General features: G+C 43.6%; 1 protein-coding gene across 4 annotated transcripts in view; it reads right to left on the bottom strand.

Moving 5' to 3' along the window:
- ARHGAP40 (Rho GTPase activating protein 40) overlaps nt 1-27,839 on the bottom strand; it is a 91,072-nt gene that overhangs the window by 18,916 nt on the left and 44,317 nt on the right. For all 4 annotated transcript variants that reach the window (XM_061631507.1, XM_061631508.1, XM_061631509.1 and 1 more), the window contains exon 2: nt 3,344-3,540. In XM_061631507.1, coding sequence (XP_061487491.1) covers nt 3,344-3,524 — 181 coding nt within the window. In that variant the 5' untranslated portion in view covers nt 3,525-3,540. The remainder of the gene's footprint in view (nt 1-3,343; nt 3,541-27,839) is intronic.

The raw sequence follows: 27,839 nt of genomic DNA, 5'->3' as shown, positions 1-27,839 counted from the left end.
GTGTGTTGTAAGTCATCTAGAGACCACTGGGTATGAGGCAATTTTTCATTTTTAATGAAAAATAATTTAATTTATATATTTATTTCAAATACAAATAAATAAAAAATTACATTGATAATAAAATTCCATTCATAAGAATATAAGAAGAGCCTGCTGGATAAGGCCAATGGCTCGTCTAGTCCAGCAGCCTGCTCTCACCAACCAGCTGCCCATGGGAAACCCGCAAGCAGGATCTGAGTGCCTACTGCCTCTGAATATGGAGGCAAAGCACAACCATCATGGCTAGTAACCACTGATAGACTTCCTCCAGGTATTTGCCTAATCTCTTTTAAAGCCATCCAAGTAGGTGGCCATAACTACCTCTTGTGTGAGCAAATTCCATAGTGTGTGAAGAAATATTTTCTTTTGTCCATGCTGAATATTCCAACAGCTTCATTGGATGTCTACAAGTTCTAGTACAGCGTTATAAGAGAAGGAGAAACAAGTTTTCTCTACCCAATTTCTCCATGCCATGCACAATTTTATACGCTGCTATCGTGTCACCTCTCACTCGCCTTTTCTCTGAACTAAAAAGACTCAAATGTTGCAACTATTCCTCTTAGGGGAGTCTCTCCATCCCCTTGATAATTTTGGTTGCCCCTCTCTGAACCTTTTCCAGCTCTACAATATTCTTTTTGAGGTGAGGCAACCAGATCTGTACACAGCATTCCAAATGCTGTTGCACCATGTTGTTGTTATGTGCCTTCAAGTCGATTATGACTTATGGTGACCCTATGAATCAGCAACCTCCAAGAGCATCTGTCATGAACCACCCTGTTCAGATCTTGTAAGTTTGGGTCTGTGGCTTCTTTTATGGAATCAATCCATCTCTTGTTTGGCCTTCTTTTTCTACTCCCTTCTGTTTTTCCCAGCGTTATGGTCTTTTCTAGTGAATCATGTATTCTCATTATGTGTCATAATTCCTCAGTTTCATCATTTTGGCTTCCAGTGACAGTTCTGGTTTAATTTGTTCTAACACCCAATTATTTGTCTTATTTGCAGTCCATGGTACCTGCAAAGCTCTCCACCAGCACCACATTTCAAATGTTGATTGTTCTCTTTTCCACTTTTTTCACTGCCCAACTTTCACATCCATACATAGAGATCGGGAATACCATGGTCTGAATGATCCTGACTTTGGTGTTCAGTGATACATCTTTGCATTTGAGGACCTTTTCTAGTTCTCTCACAGCTGCCCTCCCCAGTTCCAGCCTTCTTCTGATTTATTCACTATTGTCTCCATTTTGGTTAATGACTGTGCCAAGGTATTGATAATCCTTGACAAGTTCAATGTCCTCATTGTCAACTGTAAAGTTACATAAATATTCTGTTGGCATTACTTGTTGCACCATAGATTTATATAATGACATCATGATATCGGCAGTTTTATTTTCAATGCCTTTTCTAATGATTCCTAACATAGGAATTTGCCTCTCTCACAGCTGCTGCACTCTGGGTTATCTTCACCGAGCTATCTACTATGATCCCAAGGTTTTGTTCCTGGTCAGTCACCACCAGTTCAGACCCCATTAGCGTATATGTGAAATTAAGTTATTGGGGGGGTGGGGGTTTGCTCCAATATGCATAACTTTACAGTGGTTTACATGACAAGTTGTGCCACAAAAAAATTCCACACAAACAATGATTATTTCTCAGTTCCTCTTAGAGGAGGCAGAGGTAGTTCTCTCCTCATCCCAATTTTCATTTCCTCTCCCCTTATGTCTAGCTGAACATGCAGCATACCTCTTAAGGGATGGAACCACAAAACATGGCATCCATTTATAGCCCAACTCTTCTCGGCGAATTCAAGACTGTGTTTTGTGTTTTTTTTGAAGAAGAGTTTTATAAAAATAGGGGATGGGAGAATCAAGGAAACTTGTAAACGTTATTTCAGAAACATAATATATGGCCTGAGTTTCACAACCACGAATCTAAACACCATACTCTTGCACACAGCTTGCACACCTAGTGTACACTTACACTGGGTTTACCAATATTAGTAATGAAGGAAGTTCAGCTCAATAGCTGGGAAGCAGTGGTATCTGTGCAGGCTGGCAAAGGGACTTCCTCTCCCACCCACCCACCCGAACACTGAGGGATTTCGTGCTACTCTGACACACCCACAGACAAATGGGACTTCAGGAGGCCTGGGTCAAAATCCCCTTGGATTCTAGCTGCAATTGACTAGAGGCAGCAAAGTACACACACATCTTTATACAGCATAGAGAAATAAAGTAAAGCACCTTTGTTAGTTTTCATAGCAACTCTTTGAGGTAGGCTGCTATTATCCCCATTTTGCAGAAGAGGGTGAGAGGGAGTTAAACACAATTTAGTGTTTTAGCCTCAGACCTGAACTTACAAGATCTGAACAGGGTGGTTCATGACAGATGCTCTTGGAGGTCGCTGATTCATAGGGTCGCTGTAAGTTGTAGTCAACTTGGAGGCACATAACAACAACAACAGATGTATTAGTCGCTTGTTACCCAAAAGTCTCCAAGCGACTTACAATAATGTTAAAAAGACAAAAAACAAATATCACTCTATAAAGTGAAGCAATAAAACCACATCTCTATTACAGGCACAGGATGGTTTGGCAGCATTCTAATAAACAGACATCATCATCTCAGTCTATCAAATGCCTGGGAAAACACCTGGTACTGAAAAGATATCAGCGAAGGCACCTGGAGGACCTCACTGGGGAGCGTAGTCCACAGATGGGGAGCCACAGTTTTGTTCCCCATCTTCCTCCTTGCTGAGTTCTACAATGGCAACACCTAAGACTAAAGAGAAGGAAGCTGACAGGCAGTGCCACTTGCTGGTTAAAAATAAGAAGGCAAGCAGGAAGATGGGGGCTGGCTGAGGACAGACTGAGGTTGGTAGGGCAGCACCCCCTCTGCCCCAATGGACCAGCTTCCACTGCCCACCACTACTTGTCCTAGGAGGGAAGCTTCCACTGGTACCAAAGCAACCTTTCTTCCCAGGCCAAGTAACAGGCAGAGGGCCTCCTGGTTCAGACTCTCAGGCAAGGAGTTAAAGCCTACTCCACCCTTATCCCCTGGTTCTCAATCTGGTTAAGGACTCTTTCCTCTGCTACATTCTTTTAATCACCCAAGAGTTAATTACACAATTAAAGCCATGTCTAGTGTGTGTTTTAAGCATACTTTAAAGTACATAATCAAGTTTAATTCAGGGAGTATGACATTTTCCTTAAAGCATCTTACTCAGCTGATGAGCCCAGTAACCTGGTAGTTTTGCCAATTATTCTTAATTCCCACAACCCAAGTGGAGTGACAGACACTTTTACCTTCTGGGGGTTTGGCATCTGTAAGGTTGTATTCATCTGGCTCGCATTCAGTACTCTCTTTGATGCTCTCCACCTCTAGCCAAAACGTATCCATGGCTAAGTTGCTTGAGGAATCAGCCCTGGAATGCCTGCACTCTGACTGTGGGAACTCCAAGGAGCTCTTCCAAGGAAAGTGGCTCATTTTGCAAGCGCAATTTCTAATGCAGAGAGAGGGAGAGGGGAAAAACACAAGACAAACATTACACAGACTGCAGTGTGCTTGACACTCATGCTTACTGTGAAAAAACCATCAATGCTCTCCCAACCCACTTAACAAGGATGCCTTCCAGAAGAGAGATAAAATTCTAACGTCTCTTATTTTTCTATTTTTGTTTGGTAATAATATGGGCTGAAGGATGAAGCTGAGCCCAACATTTGGATGTGAGTAGAGTTGCAACAATGCAAGTTTCCTTGTACTGTTCTTTCTATGACCTAGAAGAGAACACCCTGCAAGAGAGGGCAAAAGAAACATCAGAGCTTCTGAAACTCTGAACGGATTCAGAGCTAATTTAAGACTGAGAATAAAACCTTCTAAAACGTAAGCAGGATATTCTGAAATCCTAAGAAAATGAAGGCAATCAAAAGCGGTTTGATTCCAAGTCTTCCTGAAATGTAGCATCACTTCTGCAAGCAAACTGTGTAATACTTTCAGAAAGAAAACATTCTCTCCTCCAAGTTCTGATCAGCAGAGATAATAAATTTACAAGTGTGATGGTTGGCATCACAACAAACTTTACTTCTGGTGATATTTGTTCATTTTGTATTCCACCTATTCCATATTCATATCCATATTCCCACCAAGTAAAACAGCAAAACAAACCAACAAAAAATGAGAGAGGTAAAATGTCAGTAACAAATAACCAGTAATATGATATGAACAGAAAGTTTATTCTCCACAAATGTTGTGACAGACTTCAAGCAAACAAGTGTCTCTCTTACAGCTATAGACAGTAAAGTAGAGATGGGGAACTTATGGACTTCCAGATGTTTAGACTCCAACTCCCATCAGCCCCAGCCGGTAAGACCAATGGTCAGATACGATAGTAGTTATAGTCTAGTAGCATCTGAAGGGCCACAGGATCCTCACCTCCAGTGTTTATTATGGGAAGTACTTGGTGGTGTCATCCACTAACTGTAAAAGGGAAAAGTTTGTTCTAAGCCAGGAATGGGGAACCTGAAGTCCTCAGATGTTGCTGGACTCCACCTCCCATCAATCCCAGCATGATCAGGGGTTGGGGATGATGGAGGCTGCACTCCAGTAGAATCTGGGAGATCTACAGGTTCCCCGTCCCTGTTTTAAAGAACAGCTTGGACTCTCAAGAAGAGTTATACTGTGCATACTAGGTTTACCATGATGCATACTGTGACGTCCTCCCCTGGTTCTCCCTGTCAGGTTCCCACCTACTTGTGGCTACTGCCTTTCACTAGGCACCACCAGGGACTTCCGGGAAGGGTGACTTAGCCTGTGCCTGCTTTTGAGACGGGCTCCTGCCTCAAAAGAAGCTTATTCAGATATATCAGTCAGATTTTTTTTTTTTTTTGACTGATTAAACTTCTCCCGGGTAGGGAGAAACGAAGAGATTAACCTCAAAGCCTATTTTTGTTGGGACGACCAGATCTCATTAATTTATGGGACGAGGTCCAGCCGACGAAGGTGGGACGGATTTTCAACAACAAGCTCTATCTGATAAAGCGAACGTTCATCTTATCTTCTAAGAGAGAACGCACTAACAGGCAAGCACCCTTCTTTCTATATTTTTCTTTTACTTGACTTAAATTGTTGCTGTTTAAAAGAGATTTGCCAGATTGATCGGTTTTTGACATCTCACTGGGGAGCCATAACTTCTCTCTGCTACTCACTAATTAATAGCTTATCTCTGTTTTTGTTGCAAAAAGCTGTCCTGGATTTGCATTCTAAAGATATACACAGAAGAGGGATTTCTATTCCAGATTTTTATTTTGAAGAATATTATATTGTCTGAGACTACTCTCTTTTTGGTCTATTTTATTTTGACGAATCTGTTTCCTGACGACCGCCATTAATTGTTTCGATCCTGGGAACTGCATTTTGTTTACTTAAGCATGGAGAGATAAGGCTGTCTGCTCTGTTTATACTGTGATGTCACCAAGTTTGGAGTATTAACCCAATTGTTGCTGAAATAAGAAGTGGTTTTCCTATATTTTTCTTTTAAAATGGCAATTAAGAAAGTGGCTGAGAAGCTGGAAATAACTATGTTTCAGAAAATAATGGATGAGATTGAGATAACGAAACAAAACCTGCGACAGGGTTGTAAGGAGCTGAAAATTGAATTGAGTAAAATGAAGCAGGAGATTAAAGATATAGGGGTCCCTGTGAGAGAGGTGACCCTGGAAGGGGTCCCTGTGAGAGAGGAGACCCCGGAGATTGGAACAAACGTGGAACAGGAAAAAGATTTGGAGTCTATGGACTTTAGAAACAAAATCTATTGTTTGGAGACACAGGAGATTAAAGACATAGGGGTCCTTGTGAGAGAGGAGACCCTGGAGACTGGAACAGGGGTCCCTGTGAGAGAGGAGACCCTGGAGACTGGAACAGGGGTCCCTGTGAGAGAGGAGATCCCGGAGATTGGAACAAACGTGGAACAGGAACAAGATTTGGAGTCTATGGACTTTAGAAATAAAATCTATTGTTTGGAACTCAATGTTATCTCTGAAGAAATTAATGAAGATTCTAGAGATAAAGTTATCAATGGCATGGATAATCTTCTGGACTGGAATGATGTGATGGAGCCCAATATAGAGAAAATCTATGGAATTAACTGCAGCCATGTGACAATGGAAAAACTTTCAAGAGATGACCCAGTGTATTTTGAAAAAAAGAACAGAGATATGATTTTACAGCAGTATTTCAGCAACCTATTCAGAATGGATGGCAAGAAAATATTTGGGATAGAGGTAATTCCCATCAGACTCTTACTATATGACTATGGCTTTGACAGCAAGATTATTATGGAATACTGATAATGGAAGATTGGATACTGAAATTACTGGACTTAACAAGACTACTGAAGATGGAAGATGGAAAATGGAACTAATAGGGATAATAGAACAATGGCTACTGAAATTACTGAACCTAACAGATTCTGATGTGATGGATTAATTGAAATGTTTATTTTGACTATGGTTATGACAATAAGATTATCATAATTAGTAATGAGATGGATTAATCGATATGCTTATCTGGAAAAAAAAATTGATAGATATATTTCTTAAAGAATTGAAACCTCTCTTTGACTTTTTGTGGAAAGAATAAAGTAATGTTTATGAGATTTGATGATTAAGTAAGATAACTACTGGAGGAAAGTGATTTTATAATATGACTTAAGAGACAGGATTGTTATATATTATAGACTTATAACTGATTTGATCTTTGACAAATGGGAAGTCAATATTTTACTCTTTACTTTTTATTTTTGTTTTTTTTTTCTTTTTTTCTTTTTGTTTAACTATTTTTGATTTTGTTTTTTGTCTTTGAATGTTTTATGATTTTGTCTTGTATGTTTTATGAAAATCTGAATAAAAATTATTGAAAAAAAAAAAAAAAACTAGGCACCACCAGGGATACCACCAGTCCGGACTGTCCTTTTTATGGTTTCTCACTCCGCGCTAGCACAGATCTCACTAGATCCCCCTGCTAGGCGGCACCACCAGTCACGTCCTATAACCAATACTCCCAGAGACTTTGCCTGAGTCTCTCTCTAGCTGGTTACTTTTGTGACTGAGTGCTTATGCTGTTCCTAACCCCCTTGTATCTTTATAGATAACCCATACAACTCTGGGTTGCTCTGGATACTTGAATTGTTATTATTCCTCCCTTCACCGCTGCCACCATTAGATACTGTTTCTGTTCAGCCTTGGTAATTACCTTGCCCTCCCTTCTGGTATGTATATCCCTCAGCCAAGGATCAGGCCTTTGGAAACCAAATAAGTATTTATTAAATATCAGAAATAACAAGATTAGTTTTAGAATGTTTCACAAGCGTATGGTTTCATCTATTCCTGTTTTGTACTTGACTTATTATTAATCAGAACTCCAACTCCCTCTTTCTCCACACTCCTGACCTCCACCCTCAAACACCTCTTTCTCCACACTCCCAACATCCACCCTCAAACACCTCTTTCTCCACACTCCCAACATCCACCCAGATTCAACTGTCATTCTTCCATTTATACTCCCAGCCATTCAAACGCTCAGCCAATCATCCAGCATTTATTTATTTATTTATTTATTAAATTTATATACCGCCCGACTAGCAATAGCTCTCTGGGCGGTGAACATAAAACAGCATAAAAATACAATAAATAACAAAACAATACTAAAATACAAGCAACAATCCAACACAATAAACATTTTTAAAATTAAATCAGTGTAACTTAAAATGCTTCAGAGAATAGGAAGGTTTTGACCTGGCGCCGGAAGGAGAGCAGAGTCGGCGCCAGGCGTACTTCCTCAGGGAGACTGTTCCATAGTTCGGGGGCCACCACTGAGAAGGCCCTAGATCTTGTCATCACCCTCCGGGCCTCCCTGTGAGTTGGAACCCGGAGGAGGGCCTTCGTAGCAGAACGTAGTGCACGGGCCGGTTCATATCGGAAGAGGCGTTCCGCAAGGTATCGTGGTCCCGCACCGTATAAGGCTTTATAGGTTAATACCAACACTTTGAATCTAGCCCGGAAACATATTGGCAACCAGTGCAAGCTGGCCAGAACAGGTGTTATATGCTCGGACCGCTTGGTCCTTGTCAGCAATCTGGCCGCCGCATTTTGCACTAGTTGTAGCTTCCGAACTGTCTTCAAAGGTAGCCCTACGTAAAGCGCATTACAGTAATCCAAACGTGATTCTACTGCTCATGTACTCCCCCCTCCTCTTTCACTCCACTTACCATATGTCTTCTATATAAACAGCACTTACCATATTTACACTATAAGCAGGAACATCACACATACCCATAGCCAAGGGTGGTGGCAAATGCAATGGTTCACTCTCCCCCCCACCCAAAAAAACCAACATTTTTTAAAGTGTCTTTGTCTATTCAATGAAGAAGAACTTATTTTTATAAAATGAACATTTCTTTCTTTCTTTTTTAACAAGGATGCCTTCCAGAAGCGAGATAAAATTCTAAAGTGTCTTATTCTTCTATTTTTGTTGGGCAATAATGTGGGCTGAAGGATGAAACTGAGCCCAGCATTTTGACTTGAGTTGAGCTGCAACAATGTAAGCCACCAGCTGACCATCACTGACTTAAAAAGTCATTTTTTGTCTCACTTCAAGTTGCCTGTAACCCATGTAAAAGCACCATGCCAAACTCAGCAACTGGCTAACACAGAGATGGTTAACCTTTTTCAGTGCAAGAGTCACATTGCCCCATTGCAACACTTCTGGGGGCCGCATGCATGCATACATACCACATCAAAGTGCACACAGTCACAGAGCCCATCCCATATCAGAAGTGATCCAAATTATTTTTCTCCACATCGCAACACCAGGCAGAGAGGAACTTTGCCATACAGCCAATGCTGCAATGTGGAAGAAAATTGTAGCAGCGTCACCTGCTGCAGTCACCTTTCCTTTGAGGACCAAAAAAACACTCAAGAGTGATTGGATCATCAAGAATGTACTATTAATTTCCTTAATTCTTTTTAAACAATAAATCTTGCAGTCACCAAGGTGAAAGTACTTCCAACAAATTTTCCATTACACACGGCTTTTGTAAAACATGCCTAAACTCAGATCTATAAATCTGCACTTTGTTATTTAATGATCTATTCCCCATCAATAATCTCCAAAGCAGCTTGCATACACAGTTAAAACAATACAACAATAAAATACAGCAGTCTAAATCAAACAGGAAGAGCATTGGATTAACTGATTAAAGTTATCAGAGGTTCCATCATTATAGCCTGGCAAAAGCCTGGGATAATAGACTAGATTTCACCTGGTGCAGGGGGAGCAGTGAGCCCCAGGCGAGTTAAGCAGCAGAGCGAGTCCGGCAGCAGGGCGAGGAGGCCAGGGCCCCCCACTCTGCCCGTCTGTTCCCTGACCTCAACTAAACCGCAGTCTCCAACCCATTGACGTAATAAACCTTAAACAAAACTATGCAGGTAAGAAGCCAGCAGGGGTGTGGGGGCTTTCCAGTGTTTTGCACCGCCTGCAGCATGTACAACTATCTGCCTGTTGGACAGAAGTCGTGGGTGTGCTCTCGGTGCAATGAGCTCCTGGCTCTCCGGGAACGACTTCATTTCCTTGAGGCCAAGGTGGCGGACCTGGAAAAGCTGAGAGAGGCAGAGAGATGTGTGGAGGAGGCCTTCAGGGACGTTATAGCTGTGTCCCACTCCAATGATGATAGCTCTCCTGCTATCATGGACAACGATGGTCTCGGGGAAGGAGAGCATCCAGCTGAGGAAGAGGGAAACGATCCCTTAGAAGGGACCCATTCCTTGGGGGATGAGCAGCTATCCTCTCGTGCCGAGGATATATCTCCAGGGGGTGGAGGGATCCTTGTAGTGGGTGATTCGATCATTAGGAACATAGACAGTGGGGTGTGTGATGGGCGTGTAGACCGCAAGGTGTTTTGCCTGCCTGGTGCGAAGGTTGCGGATATCGCCCGTCGTTTAGATAGTTTGGTAGACAGTGCTGGGAAGGAGTCAGTGGTCGTGGTGCACGTTGGCACCAATGACATGGGGAAATGCAGCCGTGATGTCCTGGAAGCAAAATTTAGGTTGCTAGGTAGGATGCTGAAAGCCAGGACCTCCAAGGTGGCTTTCTCTGAAATGCTACCGGTTCCACACGCAGGACCAGCCAGACAGGCCCAGCTTCGCAGTCTCAATGCGTGGATGAGACAATGGTGTCGGGTGGAAGGGTTCGGATTTGTTAGGCACTGGGGAACATTTTGGGACAAGCCGGGCCTGTACAAAAGGGACGGGCTCCACTTGAACCAGAATGGAACCAGACTGCTGGCACTTAAAATTAAAAAGGTAGCAGAGCAGCTTTTAAACTGACTGAGGGGGGAAACCCGACAGGAGCTGAGAAAGGTCCGGTTCGGAATAAACCTCCCCCCTGGGATAAAAACCAAAGAAATGATGAAATTTTAAAAGGGGTAGGCCTAGAAGTAGGCATTGTGAGAGCAGGGGCACAGGATATAAATTCAGAAGAGCAAAATTACCACAGGCCTAACCACAAGTGCCAAAGACACTTGAAGAGAGACACTGCTTACAAGTGCCTGTACGCTAATGCTAGGAGCCTCCGAACCAAGATGGGAGAACTGGAGTGCTTGGTCTTAGAGGAGAGCATTGATATAGTGAGCATAACCGAGACCTGGTGGAATGGAGAAAACCAGTGGGATACGGTTATCCCTGGATATAAACTATATCGGAAGGACAGGGAAGGACGTATTGGTGGCGGAGTCGCTCTATACGTGAAAGAAGGCATTGAATCCAGCAAGCTCAAAACCCCAAAAGAGGCAGACTCCTCCACAGAATCGTTGTGGGTGGTGATACCGTGCCCCAGGAGGGACTTAATACTGGGAACGATCTATCGTCCCCCTGATCAAAATGCTCAGGGAGACCTTGAGATGAGATATGAAATTGAGGAAGCATCCAAACTAGGAAATGTGGTAGTAATGGGTGACTTCAACTACCCGGACATAGACTGGCTGCATATGTGTTCCAGTCATGACAAAGAAGCAAAGTTTCTAGATATTCTAAATGACTATTCTCTAGATCAGTTGGTCATGGAACCGACCAGAGGGACGGCAACCCTGGACTTAATCCTCAGTGGGGACCGGGACCTGGTGCGAGATGTAAGTGTTGTTGAACCGATTGGGAGCAGTGACCACAGTGCTATTAAATTAAACATACATGTAACTGGCCAATTGCCAAGAAAATCCAACATGGTCACAATTGACTTCAAAAGAGGAAACTTCACAAAAATGAGGGGATTGATAAAAAGAAAGCTGAAAAACAAAGTCCAGAGGGTCACATCACTCGAAAATGCTTGGAAGTTGTTTAAAAACACTATATTAGAAGCTCAACTGGAGTGCATACCGCAGATCAGAAAAGGTACTGCCAGGGCCAAGAAGATGCCAGCATGGTTAACAAGCAAAGTCAAGGAAGCTCTTAGAGGCAAAAAGTCTTCCTTCAGAAAATGGAAGTCTTGTCCGAATGAAGAAAATAAAAAAGAACACAAACTCTGGCAAAAGAAATGCAAGAAGACAATAAGGGATGCTAAAAAAGAATTTGAGGAGCACATTGCTAAGAACATAAAAACCAACAACAAAAAATTCTATATACATTCAAAGCAGGAGACCATCTAGGGAGACGATTGGACCCTTGGATGATAAGGGAGTCAAAGGTGTACTAAAGAACGATAAGGAGATTGCAGAGAAGCTAAATGAATTCTTTGCATCTGTCTTCACAGTGGAAGATATAGGGCAGATCCCTGAACCTGAACTAACATTTGCAGGAAGGGATTCTGAGGAACTGAGACAAATAGTGGTAACGAGAGAGGAAGTTCTAAGCTTAATGGACAATATAAAAACGGACAAATCACTGGGCCCGGATGGCATCCACCCGAGAGTTCTCAAAGAACTCAAAGGTGAAATTGCTGATCTGCTAACTAAAATATGTAACTTGTCCCTCGGGTCCTCCTCCGTGCCTGAGGACTGGAAAGTGGCAAATGTAACACCAATCTTCAAAAAGGGATCCAGAGGGGATCCCGGAAATTACAGGCCAGTTAGCTTAACTTCTGTCCCTGGAAAACTGGTAGAAAGTATTATTAAAGCTAGATTAACCAAGCACATAGAAGAACAAGCCTTGCTGAAGCAGAGCCAGCATGGCTTCTGCAAGGGAAAGTCCTGTCTCAGTAACCTATTAGAATTCTTTGAGAGTGTCAACAAGCATATAGATAGAGGTGATCCAGTGGACATAGTGTACTTAGACTTTCAAAAAGCGTTTGACAAGGTACCTCACCAAAGACTTCTGAGGAAGCTTAGCAGTCATGGAATAAGAGGAGAGGTCCTCTTGTGGATAAGGAATTGGTTAAGAAGCAGAAAGCAGAGAGTAGGAATAAACGGACAGTTCTCCCAATGGAGGGCTGTAGAAAGTGGAGTCCCTCAAGGATCGGTATTGGGACCTGTACTTTTCAACTTGTTCATTAATGACCTAGAATTAGGAGTGAGCAGTGAAGTGGCCAAGTTTGCTGACGACACTAAATTGTTCAGGGTTGTTAAAACAAAAAGGGATTGCGAAGAGCTCCAAAAAGACCTCTCCAAACTGAGTGAATGGGCGGAAAAATGGCAAATGCAATTCAATATAAACAAGTGTAAAATTATGCATATTGGAGCAAAAAATCTGAATTTCACATATACGCTCATGGGGTCTGAACTGGCGGTGACCAACCAGGAGAGAGACCTCGGGGTTGTAGTGGACAGCACGATGAAAATGTCGACCCAGTGTGCGGCAGCTGTGAAAAAGGCAAATTCCATGCTAGCGATAATTAGGAAAGGTATTGAAAATAAAACAGCCGATATCATCATGCCGTTGTATAAATCTATGGTGCGGCCGCATTTGGAATACTGTGTACAGTTCTGGTCGCCTCATCTCAAAAAGGATATTATAGAGTTGGAAAAGGTTCAGAAGAGGGCAACTAGAATGATCAAGGGGATGGAGCGACTCCCTTACGAGGAAAGGTTGCAGCATTTGGGGCTTTTTAGTTTAGAGAAAAGGCGGGTCAGAGGAGACATGATAGAAGTGTATAAAATTATGCATGGCATTGAGAAAGTGGATAGAGAAAAGTTCTTCTCCCTCTCTCATAATACTAGAACTCGTGGACATTCAAAGAAGCTGAATGTTGGAAGTTTCAGGACAGACAAAAGGAAGTACTTCTTTACTCAGCGCATAGTTAAACTATGGAATTTGCTCCCACAAGATGCAGTAATGGCCACCAGCTTGGACGGCTTTAAAAGAAGATTAGACAAATTCATGGAGGACAGGGCTATCAATGGCTACTAGCCATGATGGCTGTGCTCTGCCACCCTAGTCAGAGGCAGCATGCTTCTGAAAACCAGTTGCCGGAAGCCTCAGGAGGGGAGAGTGTTCTTGCACTCGGGTCCTGCTTGCGGGCTTCCCCCAGGCACCTGGTTGGCCACTGTGAGAACAGGATGCTGGACTAGATGGGCCACTGGCCTGATCCAGCAGGCTCTTCTTATGTTCTTATGTTCAATGGGACAGCTACCAACACTGACATGCTACACTCCTGGGATGCTACTCAACTGTCCTCTGAAGGTGGGTTGTGGTCCTCAAAAGCAGCACCTTAGCTATCTGGTCACATCCACATCATGCATTCAAATCATATGCTTTAAGCATATGGTGTGGGTGTGACCTATGTCAGCTTTTAGACAGGTTGATAGGGGAGTAGGCAGTTCTTCAGATACCCTTGTCCTGGGCTATTGAGGGTTTTACAGGACAAAAACCAGTACTGCACATCGGACCTAGAAACAAGCCAGAAGCCATGAAGGTTTTTCAACACTGACAAAATATGATCAAGTCCAACCCAATAAACTGCTCCTCCTGTTTTGTTTCTGAACCTTTTTCATAAGCAGTCCCACATACAATGCACTGGAATTATCCAATGTAAACATTACCAGGCATCGGTAATTGTGGCAAGATTAATCTTCCAGAGTTTAGTTGGTTATTAACTACTATGTAAAAAATGCTATGAGGCAAACATACCACTTGTCCATCCATATACAAACCTGGCTCGAAAATGGCCTCCAAACCATAAACCTGGTCCTTGAAAAAGAGTATAACCCTACTCAGAAATATCATCACATACATTGCTGTTCTTCCACCTTGGTTCCTCAGATACTGTTGGACTACAACTCCCATCATCCCTGACCACTGGCTAAGCTGACTGAGGATGATGGAAGTTGTAGTCCAACAAATATCTGGGGACCCAAGGTTGAAGAACAGAGATCTACACCATGGGTGGGGATTCAGCATGAGGGCCATATTAGCTTATGGACAATCTTCTGGGGGCTGCATGGCAGTGATGGGAGGAATCAGAAGCAAAAGTGGGCAGAACAATGGATGAGACTCTTACCTTTGTACAGCACATGGCATTCCAGCAGTGTTATTTGATTTCTATAAACACACCCACCTCTCCATCTTACACTCAGGCAAGCAACAGGCATTATCAGTGCAAGGACACATTGCAGCCAGGCAAAATCACTTGAGAAGAGAGTACAGCAGGGGCCAGTGAGAGGCTTGATCCCAAGGATCAGTCAGAGAAACATTTCCCAAAAGAATCCCAGATCTTGCCTGGATTAAGCTTCAAGTTTGTTAGCCTGCATCTACCTTATGCGTGATTCCGGGTATATGTTGGATGTATCTCTGAGTGACTCTCAGACAGAGGGGCAGGAAACTAGATTTGAGCTCAGGAAAGCACCTTCTGTGGCTGCCTCACTTTATATATATATACACACATAAATGGCCTGAACCTGGAGGACAGTACCACCACTACTTAGCTTCTGCAAATGAAGCCCCTCTGAGCATTCCATCCTCAAAGCTCTATAACTGCCACCTTGGTAACAGCATTTGTATGTTGGCAGCTGATGAAGGCGGAAGCTGAAACGTTTTGTTAATATAATAAAAACCTCTGTTTGGTTAATCACAATTACGTTTATATATATATATATATATATATATATATATACATATACATATATACACATACACACACACACACACACATATATATATATATAAGTATATGCACCTCACTTGCTCAAGCGATGAAAAGGCCCAGGGGTACAGCAGTTACCCATATCTGATTTTTTTTAGATAAAGAGATCACTGGAGAGTCATGGCATTTCTGTTATATTTGAGTTTACTTAGAAATGCTCAAGTTGAGCATAAGTGGAAGTATAGCTTTATTCCTATAAACCCCAACGTACTTTGCCCCCATATCAGATCACAAGTGAGGCAGCCACAGAAGGTGCTTTCCTGAGCTCAAATCTAGTTTCCTGCCCCTCTGTCTAAGAGTCACGCCAAACACTCCAGCAATCCTTCTCTTCATCCTTTTTAGAGATACACACAGACCTAGATTATATCACCCTTACCTTGGGGGGGGGGTTGGTGAGAAAAATATGTTCCCATTCAGACTACTGTCATGAACCAAGGGCTTAATCCCCCCTCCTCAGCGGAAGAGACCCAAGGTAGAAAGACACTCTCATACCAGGAAGAGGATTTTTCCTGTGCAAATGTAGGACTGTGCTGCAACCGTCTTCCAATTTCTCTAAAATTCTCTTCACCTGCAAAAGAGGCTTCTGTCTTTAAGAATTGTTTTATTTCACCAATGTTCTGCAGCCTCCCCTTCTGCCCATACTTCCAAATCTGAAAAAGGCCCATGGGGGCAGTTAACTCATGATGTCATGCACTGGGTTTTAATTGAAGTGAGGGAAGCCAGAGATGGTAGCTACTGAGTGCCCGAGATTAGTGCGGCTGCAGATTTTGTGTTGGACTATGACCTGGGAGACCAGGGTTCAAATCCCCACACAGCCATGAAGCTCACTGGGTGACCTTGGGCCAGTCACTGCCTCTCAGCCTCAGAGGAAGGCAATGGTAAAACCACCTCTGAATACTGCGTACCATGGAAACCCTATTCATAGGGTCGCCATAAGTCAGGATCGACTTGAAGGCAGTCCACTTCCATTTTTCCTTCATTTTAGCGGTAGTGTGTGGTCAAAGCTTTCTGCTGCTGTTATTGGGGGAAAGGGGTTGTGAATTTTTAATGAATTTAATATGTTTATTATGTGTATGTGTTGAAACTATAATGTATTTATACTTAAGCTTATGTTTTTAAAATAGGCTGCAAGTCGCTTGGAGACCTTTGTGTACCAAGCAACAATAAAATAATTAATAGCAATTAAAAATAATAAAAACTTTCTGCACCAATTTATTTGAAAGTAAAACAAAAAAAGATACTTCAATTTTTAAAAAGCCTTGTAGACAGCAGTCAGGAATACAGTAGGCAGTCTTCTGCACTTCAGAAGAAAGCCCAACCAAGGATATTATGAAGCACAAATACCCAGGAGGGCTGCAAAGTACAAACAGCTGGAGGGAAGATTTGTAAAATGCAAGAAAGGAGACTGACTCACAAACACCCCTCAGCCATCTTGAGAATACGCTAAACTCAACAAAACCCCTACACCCCACCCATGAGAATTGCACTGAAATTCTCTCCCCCTTGATAATTTTCAAATACATTTTTCTCATTCATAAATGGAGACTAGTTGGGGAAAAGGTAGAAGAATTTTTCAGTACAGCATTATACAAATGGTCCTTAATATACCTACTTCCTCAGCGCACGCACGCACGCACGTACTCCCCCCCAAAAAGAAATGATTATGAGACCAGTCCCCCTTTGGGCTGAGGAGCTAGGACTATCATCAGACTCCAGCTCTAAAGTCACCAGCATGCTGCCGTCACCTCCACTGTCAAATGTACCTAAAGAAAGCAGGTCCTCTCTCAGAGCAAAAAGCCTAATTTATTGTGCATACTGAGCCAACAGCCTGAAGCGAAGCCAAATTCCTACTTCAGGCTCAGTCTGAATTTGATAGTTGTCAGAGCAACGTCCAAATTCAGTTTGTCTGGCTTTCAGCTCCACTCGAAGCTCTCTGCCCTGCTACCCACTTTGCTACTTCTGATTTTCCAAGAACTTGACCTCTGCTTTGTTTGACTACATTTCTGGAACCTGACCGTTGCTGACCATCCAAGAACCTGACCCTTTGCTGCAACTGGCACTCATATTGAAACCAGGGTGTTGCTCACTGACCTGCCTTTCTGGAATCTGACTCTGGCCTGAGCCAGCTCTGCACCCTGGACATGAACTTGATCAATATTACATTCCCCTGGAACTAGGGCCCAGTTTTGCTTCTCCTGAGCTAGACTACTCTCCCCAGCAGGCACTACTGCCAAAAAGAGAACAAGCAATCCAGGACATTCCAGCAATTTGCTAGCTATTGAGAGAGCATCTACAGACCACCAACTCATATAGCTTTGAAAGATGAGACAAATTCATGGAGGATTAGGACATCAATGGCTACATATAAGATCCAGGATGCTGGACAAAATGGGTGTCCTTTGGCCTAATCTAGCAGTGCTCTTCTTTTGTGTTGAATGACAATGTACTAGGATGCTGACCAGTCAGGACCAAAGTACTGCCAAGTACTCAGTTATTATATAGCCACGAGAGTGGCTGTATACTACAGCCAGCATGGATTTTTCACATTCCCCAATGATAAATTGAAAAATTCCCCCCAGGCTATTCTGATGCTTCGCATAAGCTCATTTCAAAACAAAACCTTACAAAACGTATAGTTCTGAACTCAGAAACGCATGCTTAACAACCCTCTCATTTTCATAGCAATAAACAAAATAGTCAGAGAGAATCGAGAGTTCAAAGTCTAAACAGAGAGAGAAAAAACCTAGACCCCTTTTGGACTTTTTTCTCTGAGAGTTCTCATAACTTGTTGAAATTCATTAAAAACCAGCCATGTTCACAGAGGACCTATAATCCTGTTACTGACCTTGCCCCATACTATGACCTTCATCTTCTGCAGTTTAAAAGTTTAAAAAATGCCTGGCTGATTTTTAATTAATTTAATAAATTCTGCATTGAACTGAATGATAATGTCGGGCATGCTCAGTAAGAACCAACTGTCAGTGTTCTAAAAGCCAGACTCACAGCTACTTGGCTTGCCTAATCAGGGGGCCACACCCACACCAGACTTTGATTTCACTTGAGACAGTCATGGCTTCCCTCAGAGAATCCTGGGAAGTGTAGTTTGCGAAGAGTGCTGAGAGGAGACTGCTATTCTCCTGACAGCTCCAGTGGCCAGAGTGGTTTAACAGTCAGCCGCTCTGATTGAAAATCTGTGAAGGGAATGGGGTGTCTCCTAGCAACTCTCAGCACCCTTCACTAACTACACTTCCCAGGATTCTTTGGGAGAAGCCATGTCTCTCCAAAGCGAAATAAAGGCCTGGTGTGCATGTGGGCCAGGGACAGGTTTAAATTTGAGTGGGAGGCTACATCTGCCTGCTGTAGAATAAAAAGGTGGGAAAACGCTGAAAAGCAATGATACTGCTCACAATGTTTTCCTTTTGGAAAGGAAAGGGGTTTCCCCTCTGCCCAGTGCCCACCCATTCAATCTCCTCCCCTCCCCCCCTCCTCCTACCCTCCCTGCCCCTCCCCCTGGTCAGTGTTGGAATACAACCTGGGAGACCAGGGTTCGAATCTCCACACAGCCATGAAGCTCACTGGGTGACCTAGGGCCAGTCACTGCCTCTTAGCCTCAGAGGAAGGCAATGGTAAAACCACAACTGAATACCATTTACCATGAAAACCCTATTCATAGGGTTGCCACAAGTCGAAATTGACTTGAAGGCACTCCATTTCCATTTTGAAACATGATTGCACAGAAATAAATCCCACTGAACTCAAAAAATATGCAACTGATCAAACCCACCCTCCCTTCTCCTCCCTCCTATGCCCTCCCTCTTACCCCTCCCCTCCTCTCCCCCTCCAATCCCCTCCTTCCCTGTCCCCTCCCCATGGTCAGTTTTACCTATCTTAAGCGTGATTGCACAGGAGTAAATACCATTGAACTCAATAAGCATGCAAATGATCAAACCTGCCCTCCCCTCCCCCTTCCTTTGCCCCTCCCCTCCAATCCCTCCTTCCCCCTCCCCCTCCTTCTGCTCCCCTGTCCTCTCCCTTTCTCCTTCCCTCTCCTCCCCCTGTTCCTCCCCCATGCTAAGTTTTACCTATCCTAACCATGATTACATAGGAGTAAATCCCACTGAAATCAATAAGCATGCAAATGATCAGACCTGCTTTTCCCCTCTCCTCTCCCTTCATCCTCCCCTCCCCTCTTCTTTCTTCCTCCTTCCCTGCCCACTCCAGCCTCTCCCTCACCCCCCAGTCAGTTTTACCTATCCTAAGCATGATTGCATGGGAGTAAATCCCACTGAACTCAATAAACATGCAAATGAGCAAACCTGTCCTTCTCCTGCCCTCCCCCTCCTGCCTGCTCCCATCCCCCTCCTCCCCTCTGCCCTTCCTCCCCTCCCTCCTCCTCCTCCTCTCCATCCCCTGTGGTCAGTTTCACCTATCCTAAGCATGATTACAGGGGAGTAAATCCACTGAACTCAATAAGCATGCAAATGATCAATCCATTCTTGGCAACCTTGCACAGGATCCCATTTCTTACTTCCTGGATTAAAAAGCAGAGAAATCTCCACTGCAGCACAGGTTTCCCTCCTGGGTTCTTTCATTAGTCCTTAGAGCTCTATCACAACATCAATTTGAACTGGTACATTCAATATCAACCAAGGACCTCACCCTCACAACAGTTTTTCTGGTGGCAACCTCAGCCAGGAAGGTGGGGGAAATGGGGGCCCTCTCCATCCGAGAGGAGCTGTGCATTTTTCACCCAGACAAGGTGGTTCTTTGCCCTGATCCCAGTTTTCTACCCAAGGATCAATTCCTCGTTCCACAGGGGACATGACATTTCTCTACCCAACTTCTGCCTCAACCCAGTCCCATCACAGGGAGAAGAAGTGGCACAAACTCAATGTCAGGCGGGCACTTCAGATATACCAGGACCGTACAGAACCGTTCAGGAGGTCTGATGCTGTGTTTGTGTCTTTTAAACAAGGGGTGCAGGGATTAAAGGTGTAGGCCCACCATCAGGCAAAAGGGAGAGCTCCCCCTCCAGGGATCACAGCACACTCAGAGGGGCTGCCATCACAGTGGCATTCCACAAGGATGCTCCGCTGGAGGAAATCTGCAAAGCCGCCACCTGGGCTCACCCATCCACCTTCATCAAACACTACAAGTTGGATAAATTTGCTTCTGCCAAAGCTGCTCAGGTACATCCCATTCCTGTCTGCTCCACTCCTCCGCTGACCAAGAACGGAAAGTTGGACTTACAGTGAAGTGTCTTTCTGGTCAGTGGAGAGTGGAGCAGACAGCCCCACCCTGCAGCAAAACCTAGGCCGTGTGGTGGGGAGGGCACCTTTCCAGAAACCCTCTGGCAACAGCCAGTCGCTCACCCTCTGGATAGAGTAGTAAAGGCTCCCTTAATCCCTTCCAGGCACTGTGTGCTGATTTGTTAATGCTTGTTCTTATTCTATCCTCTGTTCAAGTTTCAAGTTCATGTAGGTGGAGTGGCCGGCTGCTCAGTACTCGATTTTTAAAGCTGTGTCACAAACTGGAGAACAGGAGAAGGTTCCTCCCCTTCTGGCCGGCCACCAGCTAAACTTTTGTGTTATAGTGCTGACCCTGCCTCCAGGAGAGTTAACCCATTCCTGTCTGTTCCACTCTCCGCTGAGCAGAAGGACATTTCACGGTAAGTCCAACTTTCCATTCCTCCCTGCTAAAACAAAATCAGGACAGCACATGTCTAGTTTCTATTCTTTGGGCTGATTGCAGGTGTTGCCACCACTTACCATATGCTGAGAGGCACATGTTACCAAATTCTTCCAAGCTACACAGGAAGTGGATTGGACTGTGAAAGACCAACCCAAATGGTGTTTGCATTTTCACAAATTTGTAGGGCAGTCCAATATGTCAGAGAGGAGGTCAGGTCTCCTGCTCCCCTGGTGCATTCACTATAGCTGCCCAATTTCCCTGCTTTTTAAAGTTTGATAGAAATATCTGTAGGCTATATGTACTTTCTTAAACCGCAAGGTTTTTTGCCTGTTAGTGAATCTACTTCCAACATTATATAGCCCAATGCAGTAAAGTGGTCCTGGTGGTAGGAGAATGTGTTTCACTGATATTACACATCACCCATTAAAGGATTAAATATATCCACATTTTAAACTGCTACATCCTATGGCAGCGGGTTACAATGATCACCCATGTACAGTACAGAGAAAGAATGCAACTTAAAACTTGTTGCACTTGAATTTCTTTGCCTTGTAATAGTAATAGCAAAACAAGAATCTACTTTGTGCTATGTCTTCAGAGAATTATGCTTCAAAAAATGGAACACACTTCAAAGCTGCTGTTTCTAATGTAGATTAGAATCTCTTATGTTTTATAAAAACATGATGTATGGAATTCAAGAAATACTTTCAAAAATAAGCAACATCTGGAAACACTGGGGTCGTCGAATCAAAGTGTGAGTCAGTGAACTTAAAGACAGTTTCCCTTTGAAGACAGAAATGAAGGAACATTGAGTGATCTCTGGATAGCAGCAATTTTGATCAAGTGCAGATTGTTCAATACAAGAATTCACTAGGGCAGCATCTGCAATAGCACAGTGGGGAGAAGGGTTAGGAGAAGGTGAGTAAACCAAGTTCACTTGGAAGATCATAATAATTCAGAAAAAAATGTAACCCAAACCTCAACCAGGCAGTGGTATCCCATGATAGAATGGTGTAGCCAGTGCCACATCTGCAACCCCATTGCTCACTCCGGCTGAGACAGAGCTGATACCAGCCTGGAGCTGGCCTACATCAGGTCGTAATCAGGCCAGATGCCATCAAGTAATGGTACTGGAGCCACTCAGGATCCAGCTAATTCCAAGCCAGCTCAACCCCTCCCCTCCTCCAGAACACCCCCTTTCAGGAATTTCTGCAAGCTATCACTGGCGGAGAGTCTGCTAGCAGTCTTCTGCTCAGGGGCAGAATGGGGAGCTCAGTGCTGGTTGGAGTATGCTAACATCACCCCACAAGTGGAGAGCTGTTCTGAGCTGTGTGGAAGGTGACCTCCGTCCCATCCAACACCTCCACATACACACACAGAGCGGATTGGAGATTTGCATTACACCCTTAAGTGCCTGTGCTGCATCGCACCCAATCCTAGAACAAACCATCATATAGCACTGCCCTAATTTCTTTGCATTATTGTTTTAGAGCAGGTGTTGGCAATCTTTAGTCCTCCAAATGTTGCTGAACTGCATCTCCCACTAGCCCCAGCAAGTATGGCCAATGGCCAGGGATGATGGTAGCTGTAGTTCAGCAACATCTGAAGGGCTAAATGTTCCCCGCACCTGCTTTAGAAATTGCAACATTACAGTGGTATTTTTCCTGCCGCAAACATATTTATGTTTAGAATTAAAATATGTATCTTAAAAATCTGGGCCAGTCAAGTGTTTACTGCATCAACTGAGATAAACAGCTCTAGTCTGAATCTCATTGCATGTGCTTAAGGACCCAAACCACAATGGCTACCTGTTAATTTCCTATCTAAGCTGCGCTTTTTCTCTCTCAACTTGGTTTGTAGTGTACCTGTGGCAAACTAGGTATCTAACAGAGGAATACCATGCAAGTTTAGTCAGAAAAAGCCAGACTAGCTGCTCTCAAAGGAGCTTACTACCAGTTAAGTGTGCAGAGGATTGTAGTCTAAGTGGTCATTCACAGACATTAATCCAACATTAGAGCCTACCAAGTAACCCCACAAAAACAGACAAAAAAAGGTATGCATACCCCCCAAAAAGATCAAACACATTCTTGTATGACCTTTGCACATCTGATCAGTAAACATAAGCTAAGGTTGCTATGCAGTTAGTTGTTCCAAGGTTGACTCATTCCATACCAAGCTCTTGGATTTCTGCATTTTTCAATGCTCTTTCCACATGGAAGATGAAATTAGCCTTCCAGTGTAGCAGCTGTGTTAAAAAAGAGTATTTCCTTGTATTGTTCTCAACTGCTTTAAAGGGTAAACTTGCTTGCCTCAGATAGAAACCAACAAAAACGGAATCCACTTTGCAGTGGTTCCCAATTATCTTGTAACAAAAGGGAAATGGTGACAGCAGCGTCTCAAAGATACAGCCAACAACACTGGATGAAGCAAATTCTAAATACTAGAGTTATTTCTTGGGGCAAACAATGCTTTAACTTGGGCAGAAAGGGTTGATTTACACAAATGAGTGAAAGCAGACTACTCCACTGGATGGCCAGGATAGTTCTCACCCAGCTTGCTATGCAGTGCCTTTTTCAGTCAGGTCAATCAGGCCAAAGTGTGCATATAGTGCACACATCACATACATGACTAAGGATTTGCTGAAGAGGGAAGCATAGGGCTGTAGAAAGCCAGAGGAAAGGACAGGCATCTTCAAGAAATGCAGCTCTTCCGCTAACCTTCAACTAGGCTCTCAAGGTCAAATAATCAGTTGGCAGAGAGATGACAGATGAAAGGGATAAAAAAGAGTGAGGGGGAAGGGGATTAATGCAGTAGGAAACTAAGTCCCTCTTTAATTTGCTTCCAAGTTTTTGCCTGGAGCACTCTCATTCCAATAATGGATTGTACTAACTAGGCAATTACTGAAACCTACTTTGGCCTGATCAACTGATACAAGGAACTCCCCTGCAGTGCAGGAACTTTGTGTGGTCTAAGTAAAAATAATAATTCTCAGAGAGAGAGAGAGAGAGAGAGAGAGAGAGATGGGAGACCAGCCAAGCAAGAAAGCAGGCAGCCATGTGCCTCGGAGAGTTAAATCTAGGGAGAGAGGGTTGGGGCATGCAGATCAACAGGGTCACAGGCAAGGGGAGATAGGGCAGGATTGGGGACCATTTCTTTGTGGGGATCTGGGGGGTGCATGCCAGTGGTGGGCGGGATCAGGGCAGAAGTGGGTAGAACAATGGATCTAGCTCTTTATCTTTGTACAGGAGGCTACTTTCTACCCACACTAAAAACAGATTTCTGTGCAAACACACATACACACACGCCCCTCCACCCTTCATTCAGTAAGCAAGAGATAAAGGACAGCCTGAAAACACAGGCTCCTTCTGGGAGGAAGGGTGGGATATAAATTTAATCAGTAAATTAATACAAATAAATCCCATCCAGGCAACAGTACTCGAGGAGTAGGTCTATGGCCTGGGGAAGAGCGTGGGCGGTTCGACAGTGAGGCTTGAAGGGCTGCTTTTAGTCCCTGAATCAAACGTTTGCCACCCCTGCATTAGGGGATGGTCTGGCCTAGTGAGGAAAAGAGCCAAGAGGCACTTGCTGATTGTTGCGCCTTCTGGGGCACTTCTCCACTGCCAATACCTAGGTAGCCATGACAATCTGTCCTCTTCCCTTGAGCTGCTGCTGATGAATGCCAGGTTGGTCCATACATTAGCTCGCTCCCGAGGAATGGTCTGCTCTTGATGCAGACCAAGCGACACGGTGCAGTAGGTTCCTCGGTTTTAACACAGGCCGCACCTTTGCCACTTCATTATCAACTGATGTTTGATTCTGTCTCTCCACCCTCCTCTTCCAGCATTTCTGATCCTACTGAAACTCAAATATTCCTCTGGTGGTTTGCCAATTGCAGATCCTCCTTTGGCTGTCTCAAAAGCCCACTTTCTGCCTGGAAAATATTTGAGTGTGAAAATTCAGTGCTGCATTAATGTACAAACAACTTATTTGTTCAGCACCAGGAAAAGGGAAATCATCTACTTCTGCCACAGCAAAATTGTTAATTCCATTTGACTGCGATGAAGTTCTCACTATAGTGTACAGAACAAAATTAAAATAGGCAAGGAGAACACAAAAGGCTGGCAGCTGTTAAGTACCTGCTCTGGAAAGGTGCTGTAGTATAGCAGATTATGAAGACAGTGCATTATCTGAAAGAGGACTGTCACCTCTCCATAAATATCTACAAGTTCTCAGAGGCTGCTGGTGTAACAGCAGCATCTTTAGAAGTATCACAATGGCCTGGCTCACACAACATGCCAAACCTCAGCTTAACAGGACTGCATACATGTGAGCTCCTGGAGAACCATAATCAGTTCATTGTATCACAGTGGCCTGGTTCACATGGCACACTATGACAAACCTTGGTTTAGCGAGACTGCACAAACATTCAGGCTCCTGCAGTGGAGCTCACAGCCAATTTGCTCTGCCCTGGTCCTTTTTGCTGCTGGTTTGCTTTAGCATGCCCTTGGAACTGAAACTCATGGTGAAGCTATGAGGTGTAGATGTCCTGCCCAAGCATGCTAAAGTCGGACAGGGACAAAAAGGGTGATTTTCTTTAATAGGTTTAATGGAAAATTTCAGTCGAGAGTGCTTCATAAATCAGCTTACAGGTTACATAGAATCCAGCATCTCTATACCATGTAACTAGGTATGACTACACAGAGCTAAGACGTCACAGCAATTAAACATGCCCCCTTACAACCCTTAAGTAAGTGTGGGCAGGTTCATTCTACTTGTGTGAGGAAGGTGTCATGGAACGGGAGTGCATGCACACTCAAGCACTCCTTAATGGGACAGTGGGAACTCTTTGAGCCTACTGGTACAGTTGCCTATGGGTCCGAGGCGATGGCGTCAGAGATACAACTATGAGGTCCTCCTCCTTGGGAGGAGGGGTGCACGGTGGCGGTGTGAGGGAAGAAAGTGAGTGAAGAGGAGGGACAAGAAGGGCCTCCTGATTGGGCAGCCTTCAGCCTCAGCACCCTCTGACTGCTAGCCACTAGGACCCTCCCCCAAGTCTCTTTCTGCCTCTTCCTCATCGCTCCAAGGGCATTCTACGGGACTCATAACAGTAGCTAAGAACAAACCATGGCTGCAATTCAAGGTTTGTCTGGAGAGATCTACAAGTTGGGGTTTCCAACAACATGCTAAACCAAGCCTTGGCTGAGCTTAGGGTGCCACAGCAGCAAAAAGGACTGAGGAGCAGCAAAATGGTTGCAAGACACTCCCCAGGAGCCGGCACATTTGTGTGGTCTTGCTAAGCAAAGGTTTGGCTTAGTGTGTTGTGTGAACCAGCTCAACGACAATATGAGACTCAAGTTGAGGCATGAACAACTTTTGGAGATAATGGCTGTTCCCCCATGTTAATAGTTTTCTGACTTCAAGTTTATATGCACCTCTTTCTTCAAGCCTGTGGAGATGATGACTGATTTAAATAATTGGTTTCTTCTGCTGCTGGCCTGCTTTTCAATGGTGTTTATCCATTTTATGTTTTTAGGTGATATTGCTATGCTTTATTTTAATGATTTTTTTGTACCACCCTGAGAACCTTCAGGTTGAAGGGCAGGTTATAAATACAGTTTTGAAACTACTGGAACAGCAGAGTGCATTCAACAGCCAACCTTACATTAGGATTAGTAAAGACTATAATATCTGATATTATATAATTGTACACAATTGTGCTATTGTGTATTTTATGTGTTAATTTTTTCATCTGCATTTTTCTTATAATATATTGTTGCATTTTTGTGGGGGGGGGGGTTAAGTGGAGGGTCAACAGCACAATTCAGTGTTAACTCAGAAGTTCCACTGTGTTCAATTATTAAGTAGAATGGGAACTCCAGTTGAAAAGCAGCATATCAAAGTGACTCACAATATTTATAAAAATCTTTTTAAAAAAAAAAATCAGACCAGCTGCAAAACATAAGAACAGCCCTACTGGACCAGAACAAAGGCCCATCTCATCCAGCATTTGTTGTCATAGTGGCCAGTCAGATGCTTATGGGAAACTCACAAGCAGGACCTAAGCACATGAGCACTTGCCCCTACTGTGGTTCCAGCAACTGGTATTCAGAACCATACTGTCTCTGACAGCAAGAGACAAACACAGTAGAAGTAGACATCTAACGTCCATCTATCCTGGAATCCTTCCCTCAGAGCAGCAGCGGCTCAGTGGGGCTGCATCCCAACTAAGTGTGGACAGGATTGCAGTCTGGCAATTTGAGGACAAGAAGAGGTGGCACAAGAACAGTAGGCCAGCCAGAAAGACAAGATGAATGTGAAGATCTCTGTGATGATCATGTGGGCTACCTACCAAGGCCAAGAATGTGTTGCAAGTGGCTATTCTTGGTAGGATAAGCAAATCTGTCAATTTCAGTTTATCTCAAATTTCTAATTTACCAATCTTAAATTCAGTTCCACATATTTCCATATTGAGTTTTTTTAAGTCCCCATGAAAATTCATCAGCATTTTAGTATGAATTTCTCCTAATATACACATCTTTACATGCAATTTTGCATAATATACACATTTTGGCAAACCAATTTCCCATAATATAATGCATTTTTGTATGTTATTGTCACTAATATATGCATTTTTGCACATTACTTGGCTGAAGAACTGCACTGCAAAATTCAGAGAAGTGTGAACTTTAAAGAATAGCTGTGTTTTGGTTTGCTGACTGTTTCAGAAAGTGCAAGTTAGATAGGTTTGCCTTTAAATGCAAACTGAATCAAATGTCTTCTCCATCCTCAATTCTCCATTACCTGAGCCAAGTGGTTTTTAGTTTACTGAGTCAACACAGAACTATAGATAAATCTTCTAAACCACAGTCTGGCTGCAAGACTTTTTTTTTTTAAGGATTAAAGGCTTCAGAGTTATTTTTCAGATACAGCGCCTTATAAAAGTAATCAGATCCCTGACCAGTGCTCTCATATTACTGAATTACAAATGGT

This window comes from Rhineura floridana, chromosome 6, assembly GCF_030035675.1.
Source record: "Rhineura floridana isolate rRhiFlo1 chromosome 6, rRhiFlo1.hap2, whole genome shotgun sequence".
NCBI classification, from domain to species: domain Eukaryota; kingdom Metazoa; phylum Chordata; class Lepidosauria; order Squamata; family Rhineuridae; genus Rhineura; species Rhineura floridana.
The sequence above is the reverse complement of the archived record's forward strand: the minus strand, read 5'-3'. Positions and strand labels throughout refer to the sequence as shown.